At 47.8% G+C, this 11,571-nt stretch overlaps 1 protein-coding gene across 2 annotated transcripts in view; it reads right to left on the bottom strand.

Moving 5' to 3' along the window:
• Positions 1-9,173: 9,173 nt before the first annotated feature.
• PPP4R3A (protein phosphatase 4 regulatory subunit 3A) overlaps positions 9,174-11,571 on the bottom strand; it is a 41,592-nt gene continuing 39,194 nt past the window's right edge. For both annotated transcript variants that reach the window (XM_056133648.1, XM_056133649.1), the window contains exons 14-15: positions 11,297-11,523; positions 9,174-10,017 (exon numbers count right to left, since the gene is read on the bottom strand). In XM_056133648.1, coding sequence (XP_055989623.1) covers positions 9,904-10,017; positions 11,297-11,523 — 341 coding nt within the window. In that variant the 3' untranslated portion in view covers positions 9,174-9,903. The remainder of the gene's footprint in view (positions 10,018-11,296; positions 11,524-11,571) is intronic.

Raw genomic sequence — 11,571 nt, 5'->3', positions numbered from 1 at the left:
TGGTCGGCCACATGCAAGACAAACGCTCTACCCGCTGTGCCATTGCTTTGGCCCTCAATTTCTTTCCTTCCCTGAGCTTCTCGTTCCTCTCATCTAGGTCCGCAAGGCTAGTGGGTTTTTTCTTTTTTTTTTTTTTTTTCTATATCGGTATGGCTGAGCCTCTGCCGAACAGTAACAGGCCAACAATCTTGTGAACAGGGCGGGCATCTTAGAGAAATGATCAGGTAGGTGACATCCTTAGCTGGGGTCAGAGAGCTGCAAATATGCAGATACATAAAAATAAAAGTTTGGGGTCAGATGGGCAGAGCAGGGTGCTTGACCTGTGTTCAATCCCTAGCATCACATACAGTCCCCTGAGTCCTCCTGCCAGGAGTGATCCTGATACAGAGTCAAGAGTAACCCCTGGGGGTATGGTGCCGCCAGCAGGTCAATCTGTACCTGTGAGGCGAGTGCATCAGCAGCCTCATGGCGCCTTCAGACTTCCAGATACCCCCAAAATTGCTGCTGTGCCTTTGGCCAGACCCCCAAAACTTGGGGCAAAGTTTACCAAGAAAGTAAATGGCCAAAAGTTAGGTATGTGGGAAACACACCCACAAACCACCTCCGGCTCAGCTATATAATTGGAGGCAAGGCCTCTTTGGTTCCTGATTGAACTGCTTAATGGACATGATCCCAGAGACTCAGAAACGAATCTCCGAACCCAGTGGCTTTAGGTAGAAATGCGTCTGGTCTCTGCAGTAGGCTACCGGAGCTGGGCCAACCCAGGTGGGAATAGGTTTCGTGCCTTGGCCTGTTCCCCCTGGCGGCCCAGTGGCCGCCATCCGTCTGAGGCCACTGGATAGTCACATTTGGGCCCCCAGTGACAAGACACAAAGGGCCTCATGAGATGGGGGTGGAGCCGGGCCTGTCCTCCCCACCCTAACAAGACCCCAAGTCATCGCCCACAAACGGCCTCTCTGGCTCCTCATCAAGCTGCTCAATGGCCTTGTTTCCAGAGACTCAGAAACAAATCTCGAAACCCAGCCGCTTTTGGCAGAAATGTGTCCGGACCCTGCAGTAGGTTACTGTCACCGGGCCACCCCAGGGGGGAATGGATGCTGTCCCTCCGCCTGCTCCCTCTTGGCGACTTGGTGGCTGTCATCCTCCAGAGGCCATTGGACAGTCAGGCTTGGGCCCGCAGTGACGAAACTTGTTGGGCCTCATGGGATGGGGGGGAGGTGGAACCGGGCCTGTCCTCCCCACCCTAACGAGACCCCAAGTCATCGCCCACAAATGGCCTCTCTGGCTTCTCATCAAGCTGCTCAACGGCCATGATCCCAGAGACTCAGGAGCAGATCTCTAAACCCAGTGGCTTTTGGCAGAAATCCCTCCAGATTTAAGTGTTAACATTTCAGAACTTCAAAACCACATGGCCCTACTGCAGCCACACGACATCATATGTTACTCATAACCAGCAATAGAACACAAATTGTCTATTGTTGCCTTTTCAACGGATCTGAGTGTTGGGGTAAAATCTTAAATAATGGTGGGTCTGGTGTCGAAATAGTGAATGTGATCAAAGTAGAGAGAGAGTAATGTAGAAATCATCTGCCCCACAGGCAGGGGGAGGGTGTGGAATGGGGGTATACTGGGATTTTTGGTGGTGGAGAATGGGCACTGGTGAAGGTACGGGTGTTTCATTGTATGACTGAGACTCAGACCCAAAAGCTTTGTAACTGCTCTCACGGTGATTCAATAAATAAAATTATAAAAAATGGAAAAAGAAAAAAAAAGTAAGGTGGAGTTCATGCACAATTCAATCAGCTAATCAGTGACTGAATAAATAGCAGTACTCCTACAAAAAAAGAAAAAGTAACCCCTGACCACAGCTGGGTATGACCAAATTCACGGTCAGGTCACGGTCACGTTCCTCCCATTATTCATCAATTTGCTCAAGCGGGCCCAGTAACGTCTTCATCGTGAGACTTTTTGTTACTGTGTTTGGCATATTGAATACATCACGGGTAGCTTGCCAGGCTTTGCCATGCGGGCGAGATACTCTCAGTAGCTTGCCAGGCTCTCCGAGAGGGGCGGAGGAATCGAACCTGGCTCAGCCGGGCTGGCTGCGCGCAAGGCAAACGCCCTACTGCTATGCTATTGCTCCATTTCATTTCATTCATTTCATTCATCATCCTGTTATTCGTCGATTGCCTCGAGCAGGCCCCAGTAACGTCTCTTTTATCCTAGCCCTGAGATTATATTCAAGGCTCTTTAGGAGAATGAGACCCATCGTTGTTACTGGTATTTGGCATATTTGGTACGCCTCGGGGAGTTTGCCAGACTCTGCCCTGTGGGCAGGCTACATTCGATAGCCTGCAAGTTTGTCCTAAGTAGGAAAGAGATAATAAGATGTCATAAAAAGATGTCCTGATAAGGTCGTGCGGTTCCGGGAGCTGGATTTTATAGTCTCTGAGTCTTGGCCGCTGATGGGATTACACGGCGCCAGGGGGCCACGTGGTGGGTATGACCCATTTGCTCCATGACCAAATTAAAAAACAAAAACAGAACAAAAACTTGGCGGCTGGAGAGATGGTACAGAGATCAAGGTGATTGCTTTGCAAGCTGCCAACCTGGGTTTGATCCTAGTGCTGTGCATGGTCCCTCAAGCAGCGGTAGCTACCGAAGCCCTGGAAATCACCAATTATTGAACAAGCATGAAGGCTAAAGTGACTTGCAAGACCTGAAAGCGCCTGATCCCGGGGCCCTAGGCAGTTACCTGACAGGGGTAGTGGGGGGCTGGGAGGGGGCACCGGCAGCTGGCAGGAGTAATTTCCAAGATGTTATTCTGCAGAGCATGGTTGGTCGGTTGGTCGGGGACCCCCTCAAGGACATGAGCACATGTGGAGGACGGTGTCAGGTTACCAAGGTTACCACAGGAGACCAGAACCATCTTAAGGACAATCCGCATGCCCTGTGTGCTTACGCCATGGCGCCCTCCAGTGTTGGCCTGTTTGATGTGTTGATGTGAGGACTGAGCTGTCCCCAACCGCCTTTAGTCCATTCCTTGCTTTTTTTTTTTCCTTTTTTTAAAAAGTTTTTGGGCCACATCCAGCAATGCTCAGGGGTCACTCCTGACTCTGTGCTCAGGGGGGGATCATATGGGATGCTGGGGATTAAACCTAGGTCAGCTGCATACAAGGCCAACGCCCTACCCCCTGTGCTATCACTCCAGCCCCACGTTTTTTCGTGAAGACTGTCTTCCTTTCTTCCTTCCTAACTTCCTTCCTCTTTCCTTTTTCTTTCCTTTCCTTTTTTCTTTCCTCCACTTTCTCACTCTTTTTCCTTCTTTTCTCTTTTTTTTAACAGTTTTAAAACTTTGGGGGGCTGGAGCAATAGGACAGTGTGTAAGGCATTTGCCTTGCACGCAGCCAACGTAGGTTCGGTCCCCGCCATCCCATATGGTCCCCTGGGAGTGATTCCTGAGTGTGGCGATGCTCAGAGGTTACTCCTGTCTCTGCACTCAGGAATCACTCCTGGCAGTGCGTGGGGGACCGTAGGACCGTATGGGATGCTGGGGATCAAATCCAGGTAGGCCATGTGCAAGGCAAGTGCCCTACTCGCTGTCCTATGGCTCCGGCCGTGTCTGTATTTAACACCTTTGCCACCCATGGGCTGTTGGCGGATGCCCGGTGCAGTATCTGTTGACTGTGTGCAGACTTGACTCAGGCTCTCCCATGAGCCTTTGCGTCCCTTCGTTCCCGTGTCACAGTGTCCCCATGAATGCAACTTTGCGGTCTAGTGTGACACCGGAAGTTTCCTGTTGCTTGCCCACTGCTGCCGGGTGATTTGGGTTTGGGGGTGTGTGATCCTGAACTCTCGTAGGTTTATTTTGGCTATTTCTTCAAGGAGTGCCTCTGGTATTTTGACAGGAAAAGGGGTAGAAAAGGGATGGGAGGGACCGGGAGCGAACAGGGGGACACAGAACTCTGCCACTAACTGCCCTCGACAGGGGTGGCCCCATCAGCTGGCCGGTGAGTGTCCTCTACAGAAACCTCATTTCCGTGCCAGTTTGGGCCCCTCCGGTGCCATGATGCCCAGGGGGCCTGTGATGTCCCGACCTCGGCCTCTCCACCGTGTGCTCGGCCCTCCCCATCCTGGGTCGCCCTCCCGCCTTCCAGCTCATGCCCATCTACCTCATACACAACAAACTTTCGGGTCTTTCGTGTCACCCTCTCCCTCCTCTGCACCTTTCATTTTTTTAATTTTTGGGTCACACCTGGCGATGCACAGGGGTTACTCTTGGCTCTGCACTCAGGAATCACTCCTGGCAGTGCTCAGGGGACCATAGGGGATGCTGGGGATTGAACCTGGGTCGGCCACGTGCAAGGCAAATGCCCTACTCTTTAGGCTATCACTCCAGCCCCAAGGACCCCTCATTTTCTCCATCACACCCCCTCTCCGGTCTTTCTCTCCCCAACCTCCTTTCCGCTTCTGCCGGTGTCTCCCTGTGTGGGCACTGCGTGTCATCCTCCAGCAGCTCTCGGCCCACGAGGACAGAGGACAGGGGGAGGCTGGTGGCGCATAGCTGACCGTCACTGACAGGGTTCCTCCTCTTAAGCTCTCTAAGCCCAGTAGGCCCGCTCTGTCCACCCGGGATCACTGCCCCCTGGAAGGAGAGCAGGTACTCTCTTGTCACTGTGACTGCAGCCAGTGTAGACACGTGCATGTAGGGCCCAGGAACAGAGTTGAGTGGTTAACTAGACAGCGGGCAGCCCTGTGGGGCACTGCCCTGCTACCTTCCACCCGATAACCCATCTTCTGAGTCGACACAGGCTGGGAACCGGGTCACGCTTAGTCCTTCCCAATAAGGATTTGTGCATCACTTTGAAATGCAAGCATGGAACTCCCCCTGCCTGATGCTTTTAATGACTGTCCAATTCAGTTTGGTCATCTGTTTTTTTTCTTTTTGGGTCACACCCGGCGATGCACAGGGGTTCCTCCTGGCTCTGCACTCAGGAGTTACTCCTGGCGGTGCTCAGAGGACCATATGGGATGCTGGGAATCGAACCCAGGTCGGCCACGTGCAAGGCAAACGCCCTACCCGCTGTGCTCTCTCCCCAGCCCCGGTTTGGTCATCTTCTGCTAAGAATTTTTTGCAGGGCTGGAGCGATAGGGCAGGAGATAATCCCTGTGCATCGCCGGGTGTGACTCAAAAAGAAAAAAAAAATTTTTTTTGCAGATATGTTCACCAGGGATAGAGATCTGTGATTTTATCCTGTCCGATGGATTTTGATAACAAGGTTAACATTGTCTTATAAAAATTGGGAGCTTCCTCCTCTTGTATTTTTTTTTTCTTTTTTGGGGTCACACTTGGTGATGCTCAGGGATTGCTCCTGGTTCTGCACTCAGAAATTACTCCTGGTGGTGCTTGGGGGACCAGATGGGATGATGGGAATGGAACCTGGGTCAGCCGCATGCAAAGCAAACGCCCTACCCGCTGTACTATCGCTCCAGCCCCCTCCTGTGTTTTTCGGAAGTCCTTTCCGAGTCATCATTCTAAAGAACCAAGACTGGGGGTTGGAGAGAGCATGAGAGGCCCTTGCTTTGATGTAGCAGGCCCACTTTTAATGCCCTTCAGTGTCCAGTTCTCTAAGCACCTCTGGAAGTGATTCATGCACCACCTAGTGTGGCATGAAAGCCCACAGGAAAGCAAGAATTCCCCACCTTGGGGGAGGGGGTGAGGACAGGGGACTCCTGGTCCTGCAATCTCTCAGACCCGTGAAGAGTCACCATGGGGCTGGAAGGAGGTGGCGGTGCAGTAAAGAGGCTACTCCAAGCTCCTTTTTGGGGACCCTGTGGTGTCAGGTATCAAGACCCCGTGAGCCATGTGTATTTAATGCCAGGGAGAGAAATCAGAACATTAGCAATGGATTTAAACTCTAGCTTGCCCCTCCGCCCTTTGATATTTTTGAGTCACACCTGGCTGTAACCAGGGTTTATTGCCTGGCAGTTCCCAGGGGACCAACCACATGCAACCAACCATCAGCACCCAGCGATGCTCAGGGGGTCACTCCTGGCTCTGCACTCAGGAATTACTCCTGGTGGTGCTCGGAGGACCATATGGGATGCCGGGGATTGAACCTGGGTGAGCCACATGCAAGGCAAATGCCCTACCTGCTGTACTATGGCTCTGGCCCCTCCCCACCAGGTTTTTTTTTTTTTGCTTTTTGGGTCACACCCGGTGAAGCACAGGGGTTACTCCTGGTTCTTCACTCTGAAATTACTTCTGGCGGTGCTAGGGGGACCATAAGGAGTGCTGGAAATTGAACCCCGGTCGCATGCAAGGCAAATGCCTTACCCGCTGTGCTATCGCTCCAGCCCCTCCCCCACACAATTTTTAATCACTGACATCACTTTTGGATTATACGTATTACCTACTATAATTGTGTATTTTCCAGAAATTATTTGATAATCACTAAGTTAACCAACAAGTCTGGTAACATTAAAATTATGAAGACACAGGGCTGGGGAGAGTGCTGAGGACCGGAATACACACCTGGCATCAGGTGCACTGGGCATCATCTGACCCCTAGTCTGATCCCAAGCATCATCTGATCAATAATATTGAGCATAGCCCTGGTGACCCCCAGCACTGCAGGGAAGGGCCTCAAATCTAAACAAGTAGGAACTATGGGACCTGGAAACAGTACAGCAGGTAGGGTGCTTGCTTCGTATGTGGCTGATTTAGGCTGATGCACGGCATCCCACAAGGTCCCCTGAACACTACCAGGAGTGATCCCTGAGCAGGAGTAAGCCCAGAGAAGCTTCTGGTGTGTGCACCCTCCACCAGTGGCCAATGAGTATGAACTCCGGGGACCAGGGGTAGATGTAGGGCAAATGCCTTGTGTGTGGCAAACCTGGTTCAATCCCTGGCACTGGAGCAACAGTACAGTGGGTACAGTGCTGGCCTTGCTTGTGGCTGACCTGGGTTCAATCCCCAGCATCACATATGGCCCCCAAGCCCCACCTGAACTGATACCTGAATTCAAGAGTCAGGACTAAGCCCTGAGCACCATGACATGTGGTTCAAAAACAAAAATTCCTGGTGTTGTGTATGGTACTCCAGGCACGAGGTGGCACTTTAAAAAAAGTTCCTAAACACCACTGGGTATGGCTCAAGTACTATTCACCCCTGCCCCCAATATGGACCAATCGTCAATTCAAGTGTTACACTTCTCCCAAACCCCTTTCCTGATAACCAGGGGTGATGCACACTTTTCAAACAATTCCAGTTAAGTCAATCTCCAGAAAATGCTGTAACACGCTTGACTTAGCTTTTCCAAGTCAAATTTCTTAGTTTCTGCACCAAAATCAATAACCAAGGAAGAGCAAGAATCCATCATCGAGGAATTGGAGTGGTAATACAGCAGGCAGGGTGCCTGCCATGCAAACAGGCAACCCAAGTTTGATCCCTGGTACCACATAGGGTCACTGGGCTGTTAGGAGTGATACCCGAGTACTGCTAGGTATATAGAAGGTAATAGAGCCCACAAAACAACACGCTTCTCCCCCAAATCAATAAAAAGGCAGCTAGCATGGGCTGGAGGGATAGTGCAGGAAGGTGCTTGTTTTGCAAAGGCCAACCCCAATCTGAGACCTGGCACCAATATGATCCCCTGAGTGCTGCCAGGTGTACCCCAAAAACAAGAGAAAGGGCAACTCTTTTTTTTTCTTTTTGGGTCACACCCAGTCATGCTCAGGGAACCATATGGGATGTTGGGAATTGAGCCCGGGTTGGCCGTGTGCTCTACCCGCTGTGCTATTGCTCCAGCCCTGAAAGGGAAACTCTTACATGCCGAAACAACAGGAACTTTTCTTTTCGCTGGATAATAGAGTATGAAGGCAAGGGTTCTTTTCTCAATTCAGAAACTCCAAGAACAGAGATAATAAATCAGTCTTCCAGAAATCCGTAAAGGATAGGTAAAACTACATGAAACTTTCTTTCTGGGCAAGAGACAATGTAATTCACTTAGACTATTTGTTATTCATTTGCAAGTTGATAAAATATTTTGAAACTCTTTCCCACACCCCCCTGTTCCAGGCAAGGCAAATCCTCCACCACTGAACCACACCCCCAACTTACTCTTAAACTCTTACAATTGTGTACTCAAAGGGTCTAATAAAACCAAGCAATAAAACTATGTACAAAGGTGCGTTACTTATTCAACTGTTCAGTACAATCTTGTTTTTGTAACCATAAAAAAATATACTGAAGACTAAGCCAAAGACAAGCAAAGAAAAAAACAAGAGCTCGCCAGATACTTAGCAGTTAAAGAGAAGAAATACTTAAAATAGTACTCTTTCCTGGATATAAATTTTTACTTAGATTTCCAATTAACTTTTTAAAAAACAAAAAGTGAGGGTAGATTTCATTTCTTCAAACAAATCTTAATAGATCTAAGATAATAAAAATCATACACTTAAAAATACTATTTTAGGGCCAGAGAGAACAGTGGGTAAAGCGCTTGCACATCGCTGACCTGGGTTCCACCACCAAGTATGCTTCTTGAGCATAACCAGGAGTGATCCCTGAGTACAGAGCTAGGAGTAAGCATGCACTGATCAGCGTTGGGTGTGGCCCAAACACCAAACCAACAAAAAAATGCTGTTTTATGAAGGTCCTATCTGATGGTCCTCTGGCTAGATAAATATTTAGGAACCACCAACTTACATCTCCAATTGGTATTCCTAAGGAAATAGTTTGAAAAAGAGAGAAAAGAAACATACAACTAATACAATTTCTCTTACTCTTCACTTTTTTTTATTATTCAAAAGTCAGATGTTATTTTTTAAACCATTCATCCTCAATTTTGATTGAATGTACCGTCATTTCCCCAAGATATGAAATTTCAGAATCTCTTTGGAATACTAATTTCATGTTTCTAGGTTTAACAAAACTTGAAGTTTTAAATTCCACTCTATTTCCCTGAATTCGAGACAGTTGCTGATGTAAATTTTAATATAAAATATTCAGTCACAAAATAGTATTGCTTTTGTATGCACATAGTTGTAAGATTACTTTGCTTTTCGTCAATAAAAACTATACCATCTCTCATAAAACTCTAAACAAATTAAGAACTGTGATGTAGAACAAAAATTACACATGGTAAAATAGGTACCAGCACAACGTTAGGTTATATTACATCAAAAAAAGTTTTAATGGTCCCAAATATATATACTCAACAACTAAGCATACACTTAGGGGAAGAAAAAAAATCGAAACAAAATCAAACAAAACATATGACACAAATGACCACATCTAGAATTCCACTCAATCTTTAATCAAGTAGGGAAAAACCCTACTTAAAAAAAAACTGCAGTTTGAAGGGCAAAGGGAACAGATAAAAAAGAGGAAATTTTATATTCGCCCCTCCCCCATAGAGGTTTTCCAAACCTGTTGTAGCTCGACTAAAATGTTCAGAACGTACGGTTTTAAAGGCAGGTCTCTTTATCAAAGAAACTGCTGGCATTCTTAACTCGTGAAGAATCACGGCGGAAAAGCCCCTCTTCTTCTGAGTCTCAAACATGGTCCGAGAAAGCATATTCTGATTGTTGCGACTGACCAGCCAATCCAGAGTTCCACTTACAAAACCCCTGCCCTGTTGGCTTTTTATTTCCATTTCCTTCCCTGAGAAAAGGGCAACGTGTGGTCCAAGCTGGAGAGCTCAAAGGCTTTAAGTCCTTCCCCTAAATGTGTAATATCCCCTCCTCCTGCTCCATTGAATTGGCACTTGATGAGCAGAAGTCAAATGTGCAGGCTGATCTGTCAGTCACTCACAAGAGACCACTGCTTATTGTGGATTTTGTAGGGGGGAGGGCAGAGAACCAGTTTTTTCAACAGGTACTGATCATAGGCAGTGGCCATTATGATGACTCAAATTTTGCTTTCTTTGACAACGGTAGCGTATCTTCCTTGTCTTCATCCTCATCGTCATCTTCATCATCATCAGGATAATCTACCAGACCCACGAGGCCACCCTGTTCAGAAATAAGGATTTATTAAAACGAAACACTAGGTTTTTAAAGACATTTTAAAAAACATTTCAATCTAGATAACCAGATATCATCACCTCAATGTATTAACCTGGTGGTTATTCTGAGACTGTGTACAAATAAAAGGATTAAAAACAAAACAAAACAAAACCACCCCTCTAAAAAAGCAACAACAAAAAACAAAAAACAACTCCCTGGGGTCAGTCAGGGCATCTTGCAAGCAGCTGACCCAGGTTTGATCCCTGGCACCACAAAATCGGTACCCTCCGTAGAATGAGGATATCCAAACATAGCCAGATATGACCCCAAACCAAAACCAAATCAAATCAGGATTTTCTTTCTTTTGGCGGAGCGGGGAGCTGGAGGGTAGGGCGAGCATGCTGAAGAGGCCCAGGCTCCAGTGCGGCACAGCAGGGTCTCCTGCCAGCACAGCCATGATACTGAGAACAGAGCAGCAGTTAAACACCACCAGGCATGGCCCAACACCCCACCTAGAATTCCACTCAATCTTTAATCAAGTAGGAAAACCCTACTTCCCTGCCGAACAAAACTTTTCAGAACAAAAATCTATTAATAACTGAAAGCAGATTGAATTATCAGAAGTGAGCAAAATTATTATTTTTTTTTGGGGGGGGTGGGGGTCTTTTTGGTCACACCTGGTGACGTTCAGGGCTTAGTTCTGACTCTGCACTCAGCAACCACTCCTGGTGGGATTCAGGACACCACACGGGACAATGGGGATCAAACCTGGGTTGACTGCGTGCAAGACAAGCGCCTTAGGGTGCTCGGGTGCCATTCCTGACTGTGCTCCTGGTGGTGCTGGGGGACCATGTGTAGTATTCAGGACCAAACCAGGATAGTCCACAGGCAATTCAAGTGTCTTACCTTCTGTTCTCTTTCCGACCTTTCTACTTATACTTTTATATTAGTCACAAAAATTTGAGGGGCTGATAAGACTGCAGGGATTAAAGCACTTGCCTTATATGTAGACAACTCTGGTTTGATCCCTTAGCAAAGAGCCAGAATAAACTAGCGTGATTCCGGCTGTGGCCCCCAAATCCAAATGAAATGAACTCCTCCACCCCCCAAAAAACCACCTTTCCATAGTCTCCACTTTTAAATTAGTTCAGGAGACGGTGGAAGAAGTATTTCATAGGTGACAAATTCTATCAGTTTTAGAAGGCAATTATTATAGATGAAAAAGAATCCCAGTTACACCAACTGTTGAGAAAGCGTCAATTAGAGCAGGGAGCCAAGAGCGTACCTTTGTAGTAATAGCTGCCGTCTGAGATGTATTCTTAGGGACGGATCCAGGAGAGCCTGGGGACCCAGGGGACCCAGGGGACCCTGGAGAGCCAGGCAGATTAGCTGCAGGTGACTGGCTGGTGAGATTTGTCTTTGTTCCACTAGAGAGAGAAAGCTTGAAACTTGGGCTCTGCCGACCAGAAAGATTGGTTTTCAGAAGCACCTCCTTTTCCTCACTTTCTTTCACTAAAAGAGAACACGGTCATTAGTATCACTAACACTCATTTTTTTTTT

This window comes from Sorex fumeus, unplaced genomic scaffold, assembly GCF_029834395.1.
Source record: "Sorex fumeus unplaced genomic scaffold, SorFum_2.1 ptg000098l, whole genome shotgun sequence".
NCBI lineage: Eukaryota > Metazoa > Chordata > Mammalia > Eulipotyphla > Soricidae > Sorex > Sorex fumeus.
Note: the sequence above shows the minus strand (reverse complement) of the source record. Positions and strands in the feature narration are given on the sequence as shown.